The sequence below is a fragment of the Scyliorhinus torazame genome, chromosome 6 (genome assembly GCF_047496885.1).
Source record: "Scyliorhinus torazame isolate Kashiwa2021f chromosome 6, sScyTor2.1, whole genome shotgun sequence".
Classification (NCBI taxonomy): Eukaryota; Metazoa; Chordata; class Chondrichthyes; order Carcharhiniformes; family Scyliorhinidae; genus Scyliorhinus; species Scyliorhinus torazame.
The window spans coordinates 37,468,657-37,489,816 of NC_092712.1; the positions used below are offsets into that span (position 1 = coordinate 37,468,657).

The 21,160-nt window shown below is 45.8% G+C and overlaps 2 protein-coding genes and 1 long non-coding RNA gene across 6 annotated transcripts in view; 2 read left to right on the forward strand and 1 right to left on the reverse strand.

The window, feature by feature from the left end:
* The window catches only part of LOC140424754 (activin receptor type-2B-like), a 193,695-nt gene extending 185,935 nt beyond the window's left edge, over nucleotides 1–7,760 (reverse strand). The window contains exon 1 of one of the 2 annotated variants that reach the window (XM_072508130.1): nucleotides 7,013–7,760. In XM_072508130.1, the coding sequence (XP_072364231.1) occupies nucleotides 7,013–7,061 (49 nt within the window). In that variant the 5' untranslated portion in view covers nucleotides 7,062–7,760. Of the gene's footprint in view, nucleotides 1–5,325; nucleotides 5,467–7,012 lie in introns of those variants that run through there. The other variant, XM_072508131.1, reaches the window with a different exon arrangement.
* Nucleotides 1–21,160, forward strand: part of LOC140424755 (activin receptor type-2B) — a 771,495-nt gene that overhangs the window by 399,652 nt on the left and 350,683 nt on the right. The gene's annotated exons all lie outside the window — the stretch shown is intronic.
* LOC140425696 (uncharacterized) overlaps nucleotides 7,830–21,160 on the forward strand; it is a 29,023-nt gene continuing 15,692 nt past the window's right edge. Inside the window, exons 1-2 of one of the 2 annotated variants that reach the window (XR_011947925.1) lie at nucleotides 7,830–7,901; nucleotides 13,935–14,085. This is a non-coding gene — a long non-coding RNA (uncharacterized lncRNA). Of the gene's footprint in view, nucleotides 7,902–10,243; nucleotides 10,658–13,934; nucleotides 14,086–21,160 lie in introns of those variants that run through there. The other variant, XR_011947926.1, reaches the window with a different exon arrangement.

The window sequence follows — 21,160 nt, forward strand, 5'->3', positions numbered from 1 at the left end:
CTGACGTGCTTGGCTCATCCAGGGTTACCAGTGTAGAATTTCAGCTCACCATGGGCATCATTCTACAGGATTTGCAATTCTGCCAGAGGGAATGGTTGACGACTTAAACACGTTGGGCAATTTGGACATTCTGAATTCTCCCTCTTTGTGTCCCCGAACAGGCGCCGGAATGTGGCGACTAGGGGCTTTTCACAGTAACTTCATTGCAGTGTTAACGTAAGCCTACTTGTGACAATAAAGATTATTATTAACCGGAATTTTGCATCAACAGTGTTCGACTCATCATGATTTCACTTCAATAGAACAGACAACAGTTCAAGGGAAGGGGGTTCTCACAGCCACCAGAACAGCCACACAAGTGTAACCCCAGGCCAACGCACTGAAATTGGAAAAACAGAATCTTTGCCACTCTCTTTACTTCATAGAATTATTACGGCACAGGAGGCAGCCACGCGTCTGCACCAACTCTCCCAACGAACCTTTCACACGGAGCCATTCTCCCACCTTCACTCCATAACCCTGCACGTTCTTCCTTTCTAGAAACAGGAGGCTATTCAGCCGCTCCGCCTGCTCTACCATCCACTTTGATCAAGGTCGATAGAATCATAGAAACATAGAATAGAATCTCGACAGTGCAGAAGGAGGCCATTCGGCCCATCGAGTCGGCACCGGCCCTCTGAGTGAAAGAGGCCCACTCCCCATAACCCCATGTAACCTGCACATCTTTGGACTTGTGGGAGGAAACCGGAGCACCCGGAGGAAACCCATGCAGACACTGGGAGGACATGTAGACTCAGCACAGACCGTGACCCAAGCTGGGAATCGAACCTGGGTCTCTGGTGCTGTGAGGCAGCAGTGCTAACCACTGTAGCACCGTGCCACCCTATCTGTAGTTCAACTTCATTTACCAGCATTAGCTCCATCATTACAATTCAAAATCACCAGAAAAGCTGGCCTATCAAACAGCTACAATATCCACAAGGAGAATCTGGCCACCTCAGAAATCCCAAAGCAACTCATTTCACATCACTGCTTCTCATAAAAGCTCATTCATTACATTTTAAATCCAAGTGTGGAACCTTGTCACAAACATTGAATCTCGGACCTTCCCAATCAACCAAACTGAATCAGGGACGCAACTGGCAAGAATGACCACAACTTGAATTTATATAGCACCTTTTAACATAATAAAACATCCCAATACAGGAGAGCTGGAAAACAAAATTAGATACCGAGCCATTAAGGTGACATTTGGGCAGATGACCTGACGCTTGGTTTGGGAGACAAGTTTGAAAGAGTGCCTTAAAAGGGGTAGCGAGGTTGAGGAGGGGTGTGGATTCCAGAGCTTGAGGACTCAGCAATTGAAGGTCGGCCACCAATGGTGGGAGCAATTAAGAGTTAGCAAAGTACAGAAATCTCAGGGTTGTGGGCCGAAGAGCAACTAGGGATGGGCAATAAATGATGGCCTAACCAGCGACGCCCACATTCCATCAATGAAGTTTTTAAATAAGGAGATTATGGAGGTAGAATGCTGGAGGCCATGGAGGGATTGGAAGAGAAGGGTGAGGATTTTTAAACTGACGTGATGTTTGATCACGAGTTGGTTGATAAGCGAATGGGGCTTGATAAGAGTCCATAAGACATAGGAGCAGAATTAGGCCACTCGGCCGATCGAGTCTGCTCCGCCATTCAATCATGGCTGATATTTTTCTCATCCCCATTCTCCTGCCTTCACCCCATAACCCCTGATACCCTTATTAATCAAAAACCTATCCATCTCCGTCTTAAAGACACTCAGTGAATTGGCCTCCACAGCCTTCTGCGGCAAGGAGTTCCACAGATTCACCACCCTCTGGCTGACAAAATTCCTCCTCATCTCGGTTTTAAAGGATTGTCCCTTTAGTCTGAGATTGTGTCCTCTTCTTCTAGTTTTTCCTACAAGTGGAAGCATCCTCTCCACGTCCACTCTATCCAGGCCACGCAGTGTAGACGTGGGCAGCAAGATTTCTGGATGAGCTCAATAACGGCCTCGGGTTTTTTTTTTTTTTTTAAGGCCTGTTGACAATCCAGGGAGTCCATTTGCAAGCTGTGGTTCCCAACCAGATGGTAAGAAAGCTGGTTGAAATTTGTCATCTAAACAGACACTTAAATCAGAGATGATTATTATGTCATAGAACAGACAACCTTTTGGAGAAATACTTCACCATTAGTCAGCAGCTTCCGGGGGGCTGGGGGGGGGGGGGGGGGGGGGGGGGGGGGGGTGAGGTAAGAGAGAAAGGCAACAAAAGATTTAAAATTTAACAGATGGGTTCTGATAGTGTCATAGTATGCATCTGCAAAAAAGCTCAGCTGACTGAGGAATGTCAGCAGAACCGAGATCTATTCAAAACCCTTAATTCTCCTCACGCTTTAGAAATATTTGTTTGTGCTCAAGACTACTTTTCTATCACAGGGTCTCGGTATTGTCACCGCTCTGTGAAATAAAGAATGGGGCTTCTTTGACAGCTTTGCGTGTTCATCAGTCGTAGAGTTTGGTTCTGTTAACGATAGACAAGTGTAGTGCTCATTTTGTGTCATTACTGTCAAGAAATACAGCTACTTGATTGACAAGAGTATAATGGACCACTTTCTGCAGTAAACAGAATGGGGAATATTAGTGTATTGTTACAATATTCTTTGATAGGTGCAATATGGGTCTGTTGGGCACTTAATGCAAAAATACCCAAAAAGAACCACTAAACACAGAGGGGAAAAAAAAGGTAAAAGCAGTATAATAGAATAAAGATTAAGCTGTAAATGACTCCATTCAGAATGATCTGGTCTAAACTTAAACCGTTTGTGCAGCTTATTTATCATACGACAGATCAAAACGAGTAGACTCAGGTCAACATGCTTCAATTTTGGACAAGTTACTTCAGTGATACTTGAACAGCTTCCCCTTGACACATCCATAACCATCAGAATGTTATATGGTTCAATATGCACTTGCATTGCCAAACACTAGCCATGTGTGGAATGACCGGCACCCATCCAGTTACAATTACACATTAGTCAAAACGTAGTGACAACACAGCAAAGCTCTCAGATGCAGCAATCGGATGCCTTTTACCTGCACCGAGAGTTAGGGGCAATTTTGAAATATCACCATATTGGTGCCATGCTGCTGGAACAGAGGACTGACAATGGCAGCCCACTGCCCACCTGCAAAACTTCCACTTCAGAAATGCTGACCCTTGTTTTAAGATATTCAAAGTCCAAGGACTCTGGGTTTCAAAACAAAAGCTCACCCAACAGCAGGCGCCTCGTTCGTTTTGATTTCATCTTGTAAAAGAAGTAGGAGCTTGAAAATGTGATGGGCAGCTCATTTATAAACTCTGCATTTCAGATATTACATCCCTCCAGTTGACACGACACGTTTTGATTCACTTCAGCGAGAGAAATGGTCCAGTAGGACAATTTGAAAGAGGGATTGCCAGTAAAAGAAACATGCCCCATGCGTCGAAGAAAACATCATTCGATGTTACACAGTTGCAACAAATCTAAGGTTTTTTTATTAGAAAGAGGAGAAAGCATTCGTAGCATCGGTGTGGGGCATAGGGCAGTGGGGGGAGACATTTCAAATATTTATCATTCCAAAATCAAACAGCATATGTTTATTTTAAATAAAATGCCATCACAGTTTGTTTCTAATCGCGCCCATGTGGCTGGCTGCTGAACACAGTTGAAAATAAAAGCATCATTAGGAGATTGTCCGACAAGTGAGTGTATAAGAGATTATCTCATGCAAAGTCAGGCAGAGAAATGATCTCATTCTGACAGTTCCCCAGTCTCCAATGAACACATGCCATGCACCTTGCAATAAAAACGTGGGAATTTTTCTTGATCAAAAAAAGAAGAAACTTGGGGGGTAGAGAAGAAATCATTGAAACAAAAAGAAATGAAAATTCATTACATATTAGGTGTGTGGTAATTTTAGCCAGCAGCATTTCATTTTAACCTGCCTGAACTGCTTTGCCTCTCAAAGCATTACATTCCCGGAAGCACGTCGAATGTGCAAGCAAAGAATCAGACCATTCGGCCCAACAGGGGTTTACACTCCCTCCCATCCCTCAATGCCTGGGGGGGGGGGGGGGGGGGGGAAACTCCATCTGAAATCAATGCAATACTGGTGTGGATAAAATGCATCACTCTGAGGACAGCATGATGGCACAGTGGTTAGCGCTGCTGCCTCACGCCGCTGAGGACCCGGGTTCGAATCCCAGCCCTGGGTCACTGTCCGTGTGGAGTTTGCACATTCTCCCCGTGTCTGCGTGGATTTCACCCCCACAACCCAAAGATGCGCAGGATAGGTGAATTGGCCACGCCAAATTGCCCCTTAATTGGAAAAAATGATTGGGTACTCTAAATATAAAACAAAATGCATCACTCTGGAAGGTTTTCACAAAGTGGGCAATAAATCACCCCCCCCCCCCCTCCAATACCAATTCACCTGAGGAAGGAGCAGCGCTCCGAAATTCGAAACAAGCCTGTTGGACTTTAACCTGGTGTTGTAAGACTTCGTACTGTGCTCACCCCAGTCCAACGCCGGCATCTCCACATCATGGCCTCCAATATTAAGTTGTTTATTTTTAATTAAATAACCAACAAGCCAATTGGACGCAAAGCGGAGTCAGAATTGTAACATCAGTTGCTTTCAACCACCATAAAGACCACAAAGTGAGCAGATTTATCAATGGGCTGACACCAGTTGAAAAAGATAATCAAACCTCAAAAGCTGCGGCTGATTGTAAAACCCTGCCTAGTTCACTGGTGTGTTTCTCTGCCTAGTTCACTGGTGTGTTTCTCCTAACCAGTCTGGCCTCTTTGTGCGTCTCCAGCCCCATTCTGTAAAGTGACTCTCAACCCCCCTCTGCAAGACCAACAAGGGGATCCTGCGGTTGCATTCCTCACTTCCCAACCTTTATATTTTTTGTTCATACTGCTGGCTAAGGAACTAAATAATGTTTTTTTTTAAATATTTGAACGTTATCACATCTCACAAGCAATCCTGCAAGAAGCGGGAGGTGTTTAGGAAAGTATGTACAAGTAAATTAGCAAATACAAATCGAACCATCACAATACAAAGAGCGACCAGGACAACACAAGTACCACATGCACACACTATAGACCAGTGCATTTCAGCTCATTCCCGTTACTCAGCCAGAGGATTCTGTCCCTCAAATAAAATGTTACACTGAGCGTTGAACTGTATTTTTGTTTTGTAAAATAATTAAGTTTCCGAAAACACGCGAAACAGCCCGCTTTTAAAGTAGCAGAGTGCCTCACCCATGCTGGCCAGTGTTTCCCTTCAAACCCTAAGCGAGAAACTGAAAAAGTGCACCGGTTTGACCACAAGCTTCCGCAGTCAAAGAATGAATCAGATTTTTTCACTGTTACAACTCTGCTCCACCACGTGTCTAAACCTTAAAACACAATGTTTCCCTGCTCTCCACCTCCCCCACTTGGCTTTTTTTTTCTCCTCCCATTTCGGATCCATAGTTGACACACAGCCAACCATGTGATAATTCCACCCTCCCCACAACACACCCACAACGTCAACACACAAAAGGCAAAGCTAACTTAAAAGAGTGGGATTTTACATTTCTAAATAAAATTGGGATTTGAAGCCAAGAAAAAGGGGCAGTGGAGGTGAAAACACACGTTTACCATAAATAAGGGGGGGGGAAGAGACTTGGGTGCATATTTAATAATCCAGTCTAAATAAAACTGGGTGCAATTTCCTAGAGAGAGTTGGCTGTCTTGTGTGTGTATTTGCAAATTAACACTCATCTCCGACACTATATTGCAAAATAGAAATGTTTCACATGGACGTATCGACTTCTTTGTTTCCAGAATCGCACGATCACTTTCTGTTGGTATCCCTCACCCCACCACCAGCTCAAACGTGTTTGCGATCTCTGCGATCTCACCGACCCCCCCCCCCCCCCCACCACCCCCACACACACACACAAAGTTAAAAGAAGGGATTTCACAATGTTTCACCTTTTTCGGCTACAAAATTACACGCGGGGCCAGCAACAGCGAAAAGGAAAACGCGCCCCAGTGTCTGTTTTTGCTGCGAAAAGTTGGGCATTTTGAATTTAACATAAAAGAAGAGGGGTTTCAAATTAATGTCTCTTGTAATCAATGGGGGAGCGGATCACACCAGAAGAAGCCAGAGTGAGGGCAAGACAAGCCCGTCTGTTTTCACCACGTGAATCATTTTAAATTAGGTCTGTGTTTATATTTTGTGTATTGGATTGCGAACCCAACCCCCCAACCACCCACTCGTTTGTTTATACAATGAAGTTAAAATTTCCAGGAATATTTGGTACATCATTTTACAACTCCACCACCCCCAAATAGCTAACTCAACTTTCCCCATTACCAAATAAAAAGGATATTATCCAAATGTGTCAATAAAATGGACATTATATAGGTTTTTTTTTAAAATAGAAACTCTCATTTGCGCTCCAATATTTTTCCAATGGGGCAAAAACTTTACAAAAAGAAATACCCCCCCCCCCCCGCCCCACACACATGAAATACCTGCTGTGCTGATTCTCTCCCCCCCCCCCTCCCCCTTACAAAAACAAAACTTGCACACCTAATCCCCCCACTTTGCAAATCAGGCCATATGAATCATTCAGGGCTTTTTTTTAAAAACACACACACACACACACAAATAGGAAAACCACAAATTACTCCACAATATTGTACAATGCAAAACTACAACTGCACTCACACACACACAAACCCAGTCGCCTCCCGCAAAACAAACCACAAGCATCTGCAATCATTTAAGAAAGGCAAAAAAAAAAATCCCAAATCAAAGCAACACACAAGAATGAAGAGTCTGAATCTCCCAGCCCTCTCATCTTCACAAAGTCTGGAGGTAAATGCCATGTTGAGGACAAGAGACACACACACAAAAATAAAGGGGGGGGGGGGTCTCCCAGCCACCAATCCTTACCTGTAGAAAAAGTTGCTAGGAGTATAAAAGTCAAGCAGCAAATAATCATATTTGAACGCACCGACGTTGGATTAATTTCCTGCGGTGGGGCATCCGTTCAGCTCCACAACATTTAAAACATTTTTCTCTCACTCTTTCTTCTTTTTTCCCCCAAAAAAATCCTCCCTCAGTTTTTCCAAAAAAAATAATAAAAATAAAGAGCAGTGCTGGTTAAAATGACAGCGACCCAGGGCCCGTCGGTGTCCACGCTCAGTAAGTCCCAACACTCTCAGGGCACAAACAAAACACAGAAAGCAGAGCAAACGCTTATTTTTGTTGTTGGTGGAACCACCACCTCCTCCTCCTCCTCCTTTGACGCTCGCGCGTGAGGTGTTTTTCCTCTCTCTCTCTCTCTCTCTCTTTCCTTCGCCTCCAAAATAACCAGGAGCTGGAATTATTTCTGCACGGTGACAAATGCAGCCGCCAGGATTTTTTCCACAACAAAAAAAGTTCTCTCTTTCTCGAGTGTGTTATGTTGTTGTTGTCCTTGCTCAGTTAAGTCCGGTGCACCACCACAGCAGCAGCAGCGACCGTGGGGCTGGATTGGGTCTTGTGGAGCGGCAGAGCTTGGCAAAGATTCAACCCTCGCCGAAGATGGGGCATAATTTTTGAATGGCCGGGGCGGTGGAGGTGGATCCGCGGCGGAGGGGAAAAAAAAAGCTGAACCCAGTCCAAAATGGCTTCTTAAAAAAAAAGCTTGTCCAGCAGTGAGCAGGGAAACCCGGATGTTTGCTTCACACACACACACAAACCGGGGGGGGGGGGGGGGGGAGAATCAGAATAATAGCAGCACCATGTGGCAACCCATTGGCTTTAAGTGACACACACTGGGAGAAATCTTGCTAGAAATGTATGTATGTGTGTTTTTTTAAATAAAGGCACTGGAGAAAGTGAGGGGTGGGGAATAATGTAGGCATGTGCCAGCCCCATACAACTCACACATGCACAGAGGAATCCTTCAGTGTTAAACACTAGAGAGAGGGGAGGCATTACTACTGCTTCATTCGCAATTCTCTTCAGAGTTTAATATCTGCCCCCTTTTTTTTCCTGCCTTCCTTTAAACCCCCCCCCCCCCCCCGCCCCCTTCTTTTTTTGATTCAAACATTACAATTTTTCTAAACTCTTACAAATGTTTTACACACTCGTGTGTTTTTTTTTTTTGGGGGGGGGGTCTCTTGAAATTTGCATTCCAGCATTTTTCCGTTTGTTCGCCCAGTGGGTTACGCTCACAGCCCATTCTCTGCGGACGTGCCGGCTCCCTCTCTCTCCTTAAAGCGGCCGCTGCACTTTTAATGGCTGTGTGTGTTTGTGTGAGAGAGTGAGAATAATGTGTGAGTGAATGAATGTAAGAGTATGTTTGAGGGTAGTTGTGAGAGTAGGTTTGAGGGTGACTGAGTTAATATGAATGTGAATCAGAGTGCTAAAGTGTGAGTGAGTGAATGTGAGTGAGTGAATGAATGTGTGTGTGACTGAATGAGTACGAGAGTGAGTGAATGTGTGCGAGTGAGTGAATGTGAGTGTGAGTGAATCAATGTGTGAGCGAGAGTGTGAATGAATGTGTGCGAGTGAGAATGTGTGTGTGAGTGTGAGTGAATGTGTGTGTGAGAGTGTGAATGAATGTGTGCGAGAGTGACTGAATGAATGTGTGTGACTGAATGTGTGAGTGAGTGAATGTCTGTGCGAGAGTGAATGAATGTGTGTGCGAGAGTGAGTGAATGTGTGCGAGAGTGAGTGAATGTGAGTGAATCAATGTGTGAGCGAGAGTGTGAATGAATGTGTGCGAGAGTGACTGAATGAATGTGTGTGACTGAATGTGTGCGAGAGTGTGAGTGAGTGAATGTCTGTGCGAGAGTGAATGAATGTGTGTGCGAGAGTGAGTGAATGTGTGCGAGAGTGAGTGAATGTGTGCGAGAGTGAGTGAATGTGAGTGAATCAATGTGTGAGCGAGAGTGTGAATGAATGTGTGCGAGAGTGACTGAATGAATGTGTGTGACTGAATGTGTGCGAGAGTGTGAGTGAGTGAATGTCTGTGCGAGAGTGAATGAATGTGTGTGCGAGAGTGAGTGAATGTGTGCGAGAGTGAGAGAATGTGTGTGCGAGAGTGAGTGAATGTGAGGGTGAGTGAATTGTGCGAGAGTGAGAGTCAATGTGTGAGCGAGATTGAGAGAATGTGTGCGAGCGAGTCAATGTGTGTGCAAGAGTGAGTGAATGTGTGCGAGAGTGAGTGAATGTGTGTGAGTGAATGTGTGCGAGAGTGAGTCAATGTGTGTGCGAGAGTGAGTGAGTGAATGTGTGTGAGTGAATGTGTGCGAGAGTGAGTGAGTCAATGTGTGTGCGAGAGTGAGTGAATGTGTGCGAGAGTGAGTGAATGTGTGTGAGTGAATGTGTGCGAGAGTGAGTGAGTCAATGTGTGTGCGAGAGTGAGTGAATGTGTGTGAGTGAATGTGTGCGAGAGTGAGTGAGTCAATGTGTGTGCGAGAGTGAGTGAATGTGTGTGAGTGAATGTGTGCGAGAGTGAGTGAGTCAATGTGTGTGCGAGAGTGTGAATGAACGTGTGCGAGAGTGAGTGAATGTGTGTGTGAGTAACTGAATGAATGTGTGTGTGACTGAATGTGTGCGAGAGTGAGTGAATGTCTGCGAGAGTGTGAATGAATGTGTGTGCGAGAGTGAGTGTGAGTGAATGTGTGCGAGAGTGAGTGAGTCAATGTGTGAGCGAGAGTGTGAATGAATGTGTGCGAGTGTGAGTGAGTGAATGTGTGTGCGAGAGTGAGTGAATGTGTGTGAGTGAATGTGTGCGCGAGTGAGTGAGTCAATGTGTGTGAGAGAGTGTGAATGAATGTGTGCGAGAGTGAGTGAATGTGAGTGAGTGAATGTGTGTGTGTGACTGAATGAATGTGTGTGACTGAATGTCTGCGAGAGTGTGAATGAATGTGTGTGCGAGAGTGAGTGTGAGTGAATGTGTGCGAGAGTGAGTGAGTCAATGTGTGAGCGAGAGTGTGAATGAATGTGTGCGAGAGTGAGTGAATGTGTGCGAGAGTGTGAGTGAGTCAATGTGTGTGCGAGAGTGTGAATGTGTGTGCGAGAGTGTGAATGAGTGAATGTGTGCGAGAGTGTGAATGAGTGAATGTATGTGAGAGTGTGAATGTGTGTGCGAGTGTGAATGAGTGAATGTGTGTGCGAGAGTGAGTAAGTGAGTGAATGTGTGAGTGAGAGTGAGTGAGTGAATGTGTGTGCGAGAGTGTGAATGAGTGAATGTATGTGAGAGTGTGAATGTGTGTGCGAGTGTGAATGAGTGAATGTGTGTGCGAGAGTGAGTGAGTGAATGTGTGTGCGAGAGTGAGTGAGTGAATGTGTGTGCGAGAGTGTGAATGAGTGAATGTGTGTGTGAATGGTGTTTTTTAATTCATTTATGGGATGTGGGCATCACTGGTTAGACCAGCATTTATTACCCATCTCTAGTTGCCCTTCAGAAGGTGGTGGCGAGCTGCCTTAAACCGCTGCAGTCCCTGAGGTGTAGGTACAGCCACAGTGCTGTTAGGGAGGGAGTTCCAGGATTTTTGCCTCAGCGACAGTGAAGGAACGGCGATACATTTCCAATTCAGGATGGTGAGTGACTTGGAGGGGAACCTCCAGGTGGTGGTGTTCCCAGGTATCTGCTGCTCCTGTCCTTCTAGATGGGAGCAGTCGGGGGTGCGGGGGGGGGGGGGGGGGGGGGTGGTTTGTCTCAGGGTCTTCGGTGAGTTACTGCACTGCAGCTTGTAGATGGTACACATGGCTGCCACTGTTCGGCGGTGGTGGAGGGATTGAATGTTTGTGGAAGGGGGAGCAATCAAGCAGGCTGCTTTGTCCTGGATGATGTTGAGCTTCTTGAGTGTTGGAGCTGCACTCATCCCGGCAAGTGAAGATTATTCCATCATACTCCTGACTTGTGCCTTGAACATGCTTTGGGGGGTCAGGAGGTGAGTTACTCTCCGTAAGATTCCTAGCCTTTGACCTGCCCTGGTAGCCACAGTATTAATGTGGCTAGTCCAGTTCAGTTTCTGGTAACCCCCAGGATGTGGATTGTGGGGGATTTAGTGATGGTAATGCCATTGAATGTCATGGGGCAATGGTTAGATCCTCTCTTGTAGGAGATGGTCATTGCCTCGCACTTACATGGCCCAAATGTAACTTGTCACTTGTCAGCCCAAGCTTGGATATTGCCCAGGTCTTGCTGCATTTCGACATGGACTGCTTCATTATCTGAGGAGTGATGAATGGTGCTGAACATTCACCTGCAAACATCCCCGCTTCTGACCTTATGATGGAAGGGAGGTCATTGATGAAGCAGCTGAAGATGGTTGGGCTTCAGACACTACCCTGAGGAACTCCTGCAGTGATGTCCTGGAGCTGAGATGATTGACTTCCAACCAAAACAACCATCTTCCTTTGTGCCAGGTATGACTCCGACCAGCATAAAGCTTTCCCCCGATTCCCATTGACTCCACTTTAGCTAGGGCTCTTTGATGCCATACTCAGTCAAATGCTGCCTTGATGTCAAGGGCAGTCACTCTCACCTCACCTCTGGCATTCAGCTCTTTTGCCCATGTTTGAACCAAGGCTATAATGTGGTCAGGAGCTGTGTGACCCTGGCAGAACCCAAACTGAGCTTCCGTGAGCAGGTTATTGCTGAGTAAGTGCTGCTTGATAGCACTGTTGATGACTCCTTTCATCACTTTGCTGATGATGAAGAGTAGACTGATAGTGTGGTAATTGTCCGGGCTGGATTTGTCCTGTTTCTTGTGTACAGGACACACCTGGACAATTTTCCACATTGCCGGGTAGATGCCAGTGTTGTAGCTGTACAGGAACAGCTTGGCTAGGGATGCGGCCAGTTCTGGAGCACAAGTTTTCAGTACTATTGCCGGAATATTGTCAGGGCCCATAGCCTTTGCGGGGTCCAATGCCTTCAACTGTTTGTTGATATCACATGGAGTGAGCGAATGTGAGAGTAAGTGAATGTGAGAGTGTGTTTGAGAGTGAGTGAATGTGTGAGTGAGTGAAGTTTGAGAGTGAGTGTGGGAATGTGAGTGTGTTTGTGAGTGAATGAGAGAGTGTGTGAATGAAAGAGTGTGAGTGAGTGAATGAGAGTTGTGTTTGAGAGTGAGTGAGTGTGTGTGAGTGAGTGAATGTAAGTGTGTTTGAGAGAAGGGCAGCACGGTGGCAAAGTGGATTAGCACTGCTGTCTCACGACGCCGAGGTCCCAGGTTTGATCCCGGCTCTGGGTCACTGTCCGTGTGGAGTTTGCACATTCTCCCTGTGTTTGCGTGGGTTTTACCCCCACAACCCAAAGATGTGCAGGTTAGGTGAATTGGCCACGCTAAATTATTGCCCCTTAATTGGAAAATATGAATTGGGTACTCTAAAAAAATTTTTTAAAGTGTGTTTGTGAGTGAGTGAGTGAATGTAAATGTATTTGAGAGTGAGTGAGTAAGTGAATGTGAGAGTGTGAGTGAATGAGAGTGTGAGTAAGTGAATGTGAGAGCGTGTCTGAGAATGAGTGTGTGTGACTGAGTGAATGAGAATATGTTTGTGTGTGTTTAAGAGTGAGTGTGTTTGACAGTGAGTGAGTGAGTGTGAATGTATGTGAGTGAGAGTGTTTGAGATGTGTGAGTGAGTGAATCAGAGTGTGTGTGTAAGTGAATGAGAGTGTTGGAGAGTGAGTGTGTGAATTTGAGAGAGTGAATGTGTGTGTGAATGAGTGAATATGAGAGTGTTTGAGAGTGAGTGAATGTGAGAGTGTGTTTGAGAGTGAGTGAATGTGAGTGTGTGTTTGCGAGTGAGTGAATGTGAGTGTGTTTGAGAGTGAGTGAATGTTAGTGTGTTTGAGAGTGAGTGAATGTGAGTGTGTTTGAGAGTGAGTGAATGTGAGTGTGTTTGAGAGTGAGTGAATGTAAGAGTGTGTTTGCGAGTGAGTGAATGTGTGTGTTTGAGAGTGAGTGAATGTGAGTGTGTTTGAGAGTGAGTGAATGTGAGTGTGTTTGAGAGTGAGTGAATGTGAGAGTGTGTTTGAGAGTGAGTGAGTGTGAGAGTGTGTTTGAGAGTGAGCGAGCGTGTGAATGTGTTTGAGAGTGAGTGAATGTGTGTGCGAATGAGTGAATATGAGTGTTTGAGAGTGAGTGAATGTGAGAGTGTGTTTGAGAGTGAGTGAGTGTGTGGCAGTGAGTGAGTAGGTGTGTGGCAGTGAGTGTGGATGTGTGTGAGGAGGTGTAGGAATTGTGTTGACTGTTGTATGTATTGTCCAGCAATTTGCACTCTTTGGAATCATGCAAATAAACATGACTTGAAGTAAGTAACTATATTTTTGACCAGTGACCCACAATTTCATACAGGTGGTGGTTCTCTCTCTGCGCTGTGTCTTTCCCCACACCAGCCCTGGCAAATAGACTTTTATACTGGGGAATATTAACTGCTCACTGTGACGCTGCTTTCGATTCTGCCACTCACTAAAGCCTGTTTCACTCTCACTGAATTCCCATTTTGCAGTTAAGCAGGTTTGTCAACTTGGTGTCACACTCTGTGCTTGTTTTATTTAGATTTTATCTCCTGCCTTAAATTCCGTTTTGCTGAACATGTGGCGTGCCAAGTATTTTGAGTAGAATGCAACAGATTGCTCATTGGCAGATTTACTATTTACTGTAGATTAGGTTGGGGGAAGGAGGGGGAATACTCTCTCTCTTTATTGTATTGCGTCTCTCTCAGGCAAACCCTCATGGTGGGTGCAATGGATGCTTGCTATGCCAAGAGGAGTTTCCTCCCAGGAGTTTTTAATTGGATCCTTCAACCCAAACACTGCAATTTTGCCTTTCACCCACTAGTTAGCTGGAAATGTTACACATTGCAGGATTCTCAGCAGAGAACGGAGGGAGGGCACTTACCACCAGCAGCCCATTCACTACCTGTGGGCAAAAAATAATTCCAGGCGATATTTTCGAAGCCTCTGCAAGCCTTGCAGAATGCATGAAATACCGAGTTGTGGAAATGACCTTGTTTTGGTAAGTACTGAAGCTCTAAATTGTGCTAAATTAACTATCACACCAATAAGGACATCTTCCACTCAGTGTCACTGGTCTTTTAAGTAGATACCTTCCTGGGTCCTGAAGTTCTACCCCCTACTTGCCTCTTTCTCACCAACAAGCTGTTCCTGAGTGATTTGATTTGATTTATTTATTGTCACATGTACCGAAGTACAGTAGAAAGTATTTTCCTACGGCCAAGGGAACATACACAGTACGTACATAGTAGACAAAAAAAGAATAATCAACAGGGAACATTTACAAATGGTACATCGACAAACAGTGATTGGTTACAGTGCGGAACAAGGGGCCAAACAAAGCAAATACATGAGCAAGAGCAACATAGGGCGTCGTGAATAGTGTTCTTACAGGGAACAGATCAGTCCGAGGGAGAGTCGTTGAGGAGTCTAGTAACTGTGGGGAAGAAGCTGTTCCTATGTCTGCATGTGGAGGTTTTCAGACTTCTGTATCTTCTGCCTGATGGAAGGGTCTGGAAGAGGACAAAGCCTGGGTGTGAGGGATCTCTGATAATGCGGTCTGCCTTCCTGAGGCAGCAGGAGGTGTTTACAGAATCAATGTGGGGGTGGCAAGCTTGTGTGGTGCATTGGGCTGAGTTCACGACTCTCTGCAGTTTCTTGCGATCTTGGGCCGAGCAGTTGCCATACCAGGCTGTAATGCAGCCGGATAGGATGCCCTCTATGGCAGAAGTTTGTGAGAGTCGATGCAGACATGCTGAATTGCTTTAGCTTCCATAGGAAGTAGAGACGTTGTTGGGCTTTCTTGACCGTTTTGAGTGGACCAGAACAGACTATTGGTGATGGTGACCCCCAGGAACCTAAAGCTATCGACCATCTCCACTTCGGAGCCATTGATGTAGACGGGAGTGTGTGTCGTGCTACGCTTCCTGAAGTCGATGATCAGTTCCTTGGTCTTTCCAACATTTAGAGAGAGGTTGTTTTGGGTACACCATGTAGTCAAGTTATCTCCCATCCGTAGTCTGATTCGTCGTTGTTTGAAACACGACCCACCACAATCGTATCATCTGCAAACTTATAGATTGAGTTGGAGTTAAATCTTGCCACAGTCGTGTGTGTGTACAGGGAGTACAGTAGAGGACTGAGCACACATCTTTGCGGGGCCCCGGTGTTGAGGACTATTAGTGAGGGAGGTGCTGTTGCTTATCCTGACAGATTGCGGTCTGTTGGTGAGGAAGTTGGTGAGTCGACCAGCTGATAAACACAGTGTCAGGCTCCATGTGCACCCTGACACCATCCGCCTAACCTAATGACCATTCCTTCCGAGGCCTTCCACTAAGTCTCTGCTCTCGACTGCTTCTCTAATGTCCAGTACTCGACGAACAGAACTGAGAATAAAAGACTGAAGCCATTGGTTTTGGCTCTGCCACTAACTCCGTTCCTTGGATACCAACCCCACTCCCCTCCCTATCCACTGTCTGAGGCTGCAACACACTTCACAAACTCTGTCTCCTATTTGAATCTGAGCTCAGTTTCTGATCTTCTGTCCATCATTCAGAACCATCAGAACTGTACATATTGAGCATCACTGCACATACTGGAGGTGGTGATGTAGTGATATTGTCACTGGACTAGTAATCCAGACTCCTGGGTAATGCTCTGGGGTCACGGCTTCGAATCCCACCACAGAAGAGTTTAATAAAAATGTAATGATGACCATTGTCGAATGTCCCATCTGTTTCACTAATGCCCTTCTGGAAGGAAATCTTCCAACCTTCCATGGTCTGGCCTACATGTGATTCCAGATCCACAATGGATGACCAATGTGGCTGGCTTTTAAATGCCCTCTGAAATGGCCGAGCAAGCCACTCAGTTGAAGGGCATCGGACGCAGTGACACCCATATCCCCTGAATAAAAATAGTATTGACAATCAGTGTTGTCCATCACCACTGGACACATTGACCAACATTCATTCCACCAATGTTTCCATTTTATAATTTTTATCTTATTTTCAAATCTCTCCATGAGCTCGCCCCTCCCTATCTCTGCAATCTCCTCAAGCCCCACAAACCTCTGTAAACTCTAAACACCCCGCCCGGCCCCCCCACCGCCATCAATTTCTGGCCTCTTGTGCATCCCTAATTTCACCCCAGCATTGGGCGACTTCGTCATCTCGCCCCCAAGTCCTGGAATTTCCGAGGTCCCTCCACCCCTTGCATTAAGACACTTCTGAATGCTTGGCTCTTTGAGAAAGCATTTGGCCATGTGTCTCACTCTTTGGCTCAGGGACAACCTTTGTTGGCTAATGCTCCTGGGTAGTGCCTTGGGATGTTTCACTCCATTAAAGGTGCTAGAGAAATGCACGGTTGCCATTTTTTGGAAGCAGTACTGCGAACATCTCAGCGCCTCGGACACCTTTTCAAGACCTTTGCTATCACCTTTGTCACCAGTGGGCTGCTTTACTAGAGCTAACTGTTGAGCTGAAATGTCTCAATCATGCCTCCATCACCTCTAGACTTGACTACTCTAATGTGCTCTTGGCTGCTCTCCCACATTGTACCAACTTGTGGTCATCAAAACTCAACTGCCCATGTCTTAACTCAAATCCAGTTCCGCTAATGCTCCTGTGCTCACTGAATTACATTGGCTCCTGGCCAAGCAACGTTTTGATTTTAAAATTCTCAATTTGTTTTGAAATCTCCCCATGGCCTCACCCTCTCCCCATCTCTGTCACCTCCTCCAGACCCACAATCCTCCAAGATACCCATGCTCCTCTAATTCAGAAGTCTTGAGCCTCTCCAATCACAATGTCTCCACCATTGTGGCTGTGCCTTCAGTTGCCAAGACCCCATGCTCTTGAATTCTCTCCCTGAGCCTCTCCACCTCTCTATTTCACTTTCCTCCCTTAAGACATTCATTAAGATCAACCTCTTTGGCCAAACTTTTGATCATCTGACCTAATATCTCCTTCTGCGACTGCACGTCACATTTTGTTATACAGTTCATTATGTTAAAGGTGTTCCACAGATAGAAGTTATTCTTGTTAGTGTTGGGACCAGTACAGAGTGATCAGTACTGAGATCAAAGAACAAAGAACAATGCAGCACAGAAACAGGCCCTTCAGCCCTCCAAGTCTGCGCTGATCATGTGTCCTATCTAGACCAACCGCCTGTATCCTTCTATACCCCGTCTGTTCATGTGCCTATCCAGATAAGTCTTAAAGGTCGCTAACGTATCTGCCTCAACGTATTTGCCTCAGATACAAAAGTCTGAGAACACGCACGAACAGACTCAAAAACAGCTCTTCCCCGCTGTTACCAGACTCCGAAACGACCCTCTTATGGACTGACCTGATTAACACTACACCCCTGTATGCTTCACCCAATGCCGGTTTATGTAGTTACATTGTGGACCTTGGGTTGCCCTATTATGTATTTTCTTTTCTTTTCTTTTCATGTACTTAATGATCTGTTGAGCTGCTAGCAGAAAAATACTTTTCACTGTACCTCGGTACATGTGACAATAAACAAAATCCAATCCAGTCCAACCACCTCACTTGGCGGTACATTCCAGGCCACTACCACCCTCTGTGTAAAAAATTTTTCCCACACATCTCCACTGAACCTTTCCTCCCTCACCTTGAACTTGTGCCCCCTTGTAATTGTCATTTCTGCCCTGGGAAAAAGCCTCCACCTGTTCACCCTATCGATACCCCAATAATTTTATAAACTTCTGTCAGGTTGCCCCTCCGCCTCCGTCTTTCTAGGGAGAACAATTCCAGTTTGCTCAATCTCTCCTCATAGCTAATACCCTCCATACCAGGCAACATCCTGGTGAACCTTTTCTGTACTCACTCCAAAGCCTCCACGTCCTTCTGGTAGTGCGGTGACCACAATTGGACACAATAATCCAAATGTGGGCCTAACCAACATTTTATATAATTGTAACATAATTTTCATGCTTTTACACTCAATACCCCGTCCTATGAAGGCAAGCATGCCATATGCTTTCTTTACCACCATTTCCACCCGTGCTGCCACTTTTAAGGATCTGTGGACCTGCATGCCCAGATCTCTCTGTGTCTCTACGCTCCTGATGGTTCGGCCATTTATTATATAGCTCACACCTGAATTGGATCTGCCAAAATGCATCACCTCGCATTTGTCTGGGTTAAATTCCATCTCCCATTTCTCTGCCCAATTTTGCATCCTATCTATATCCTGAATTCTCTGACAATCTTCATCACTATCCGCAACTCCTGCAATCTTTGTATCCTCCGCAAACTTGCTAATCAGACCAGCCATGTTTTTTTCCCAAGTCATTTTATATATATATTACAAATAGCTGGGATCCCAGTGCTGATCCCTGCGGAACTCCACTAGTTACAGACCTCCATTCAGAAAAACACCCTTCCACTGCTACCCTCTGTCTTCTATGGCCAAGCCAGTTCTGGATCCATCTGGACAGCAATGTGATCTCAGATCCCTGTGGCCTTCAGCAACATTCAAACGTATGAATCAGGAACAGCAGAAGTCCACTCAACCTCTTGAACCTGCTCTCCCATTCAATAAGGTCATGGATGATTGGATTGCAACCTCAACCCCACATTCCTGCCTCACTCCCGATAACCTTTCACCCCTCCTTATTAATCAAGATTCTACCGAGCTCGACCTTAAACATATTCAAAGACTCTGCTTCCACTGCCTTTTGAGGAAGAGAGTTCCAGAAACTCATGACCCTTTGAAAGAAAAAAGAAAATCTCCTCCTCTCTGTCAGGACGACATGGTAGCGCAGTGGTTAGCACTGTTGCTTCACAGCTCCAGGGTCCCAGGTTCGATTCCCGGCTTGGGTCACTGTGTGGAGTCTGCATGTTCTCCCCGTGTCTGCGTGGGTTTCCTCTGGGTGCTCCGATTTCCTCTCCCAATCCCAAAAGACGTGCTGTTAGGTGAATTGGACATTCTGGATTCACCCTCTGTGTACCCGAATAGGCGCCAGAGTGTGGCGACGAGGGGCTTTTCACAGTAACTTTGTTGCAGTGATAATGTAACCCTACTTGTGATACTAATAAAGATTATTATTAAATGAGCGACCCTTTATTTTAACCAATGACCCTAAGTTCGAGAATCTCCTACAAGAGGAAACACACTCACCGCATCCACACTGTCAATACCCCACTGGGTCTTCCTGAGGATAATGGCCATTTCTGCCATCTGTATCTGGTGAATTACCTGGTAAGCGAGAATGGCGGACGTATATCCTGCCCGAGGATGATTGATGGGATCACATGTCTGACATCTCATCACTCGATTCAGCAAGGAGTCACAACCTTCACAACTGGAAGGAGCAGAGCCATGGGGTGGGTGGGAAATGGGAAGGCTGCGACTGAAACAAGCAGTTACGGGTGGTTAAAGGAGAAACTAAAGACCCCAGCTGACTGGCACTGTCTTAGTTGTGCACTTCACCAACATTGAAACTGAAGTATGAACATCCATGGTTGCAATATGTAAGTTCACGGGTGGGATTTACCAAGCATGTTTTTGGCGATAGAGGCGGGATTTTCTGGCCCTACCGTTGCTAATGGGATACCCGTGCGCCGTCAGTGGGATCGGAATATCCCACCGGCATGAACAGCCGGTAAATTGTCTGTTATTTATTTTTAAAAACATTTTTGTTTTCATTTTCCAATTAAGGGGCAATTTAGCGTGGCCAGTCCACCTACCCTGCACATCTTTGGGTTGTGGGGGTGAGACCCACGCAGACACGGGGAGAACGTGCAAACTCCACACGGACAGTGACCCGGGGCTGGGATGGAACCCGGGTCCTCAACGCCGTGAGGCAGCAGTGCTACCCACTGCGCCACCGTGCTGTCCTAGGAATACATAATAAATAGGAGGGCACATAATAAATGGATTAGAGAGGAATTAAGAAAATGTTATTTCCACCCAGAGTGTTGTAGGGGTGGGGAACTCACTGCCTGAAGGTGTAGCGAGGTGTAGAATAATTGAGGGATCTTGGAATGAAAGTCCACAAATCCTTGACGGTAACAAGATAAAGTGGTGAGAAGGCAGATGGAATCCTTTCATTTATTAGTCGAGGCAAAGACGATGAGAGCAGGGAGGTTATGCTGGAACTGTATAAAACGTTAGTTAAGCCACAACTTGAGTACTGTGTGCAATTCTGGTTACCTCATTACAGAAAGGATGTAACTGCACTCGAGAGGATACAGAGGAGATTTACAGGGAAGTTTCGAAGTCTGGAACATTACAGTTATGAGGAAAGTTTGGATAGACCGGATTGTTCTCCTTGGAACAGAGGAGGCTGGAGATAGATTTGATTGAGATGTACAAAATTGAGAGGGACCTGAATCCAGTGAACAGAGAACGAAACAAAGAACAATATAGCACAGGAGCAGGGCCTTAGGCCCTGGGTGGGACGGGCCTAATTACTTTAGCTGAGGCGTCAGTGACGTGGAGGTATACATTTAAAGTGATTGATAAAAGGATTAGAGAGGAGTTAAGGAAAAGTTATTTTCACCCAGAGGGTTGGCGGGGTGGGGAACTCACTGCCTGAAGGGGTAGTCGAGGCAGAAACATTCGACTCATTTAAACGGTGTCTGGATTTGCACATCACATGCCATAAACTGCAGGGATAAGGACCAACAACTGGAAAGTGGAATTAGGCTGGGTGGCTCATTTCTCAGAGGGGTTGCAGACATGATGATGGGCCGAATGGCCTCTTTCTGTGTCTTAAGCGTTCTATCATTCTATTCTATGATGTTTCTGGACGAGGCTGAATGGGTTGGAGGATGGTCTCGTCTTGCAAGAGTAATATTTTTGCCATTAGGTCGGTTTTAATGCCTTATGTCATCTGCTGACATCCAATGTCAAAATTAACCTGGAGTGATCAATATTGTGCAGCATCTGGGACAGCTGCAAGGGGGGAACTGGAAGCTGCAATATGTATGCACACAATGGGAGGCATAGGGCCCGATCCAACGGCCTCATTGCGTCCGACCCAGGACACAACAAGGCCGGTAAATCTCGCAAGAATTACGATGCTCGTTATGTCTCGTGAGATC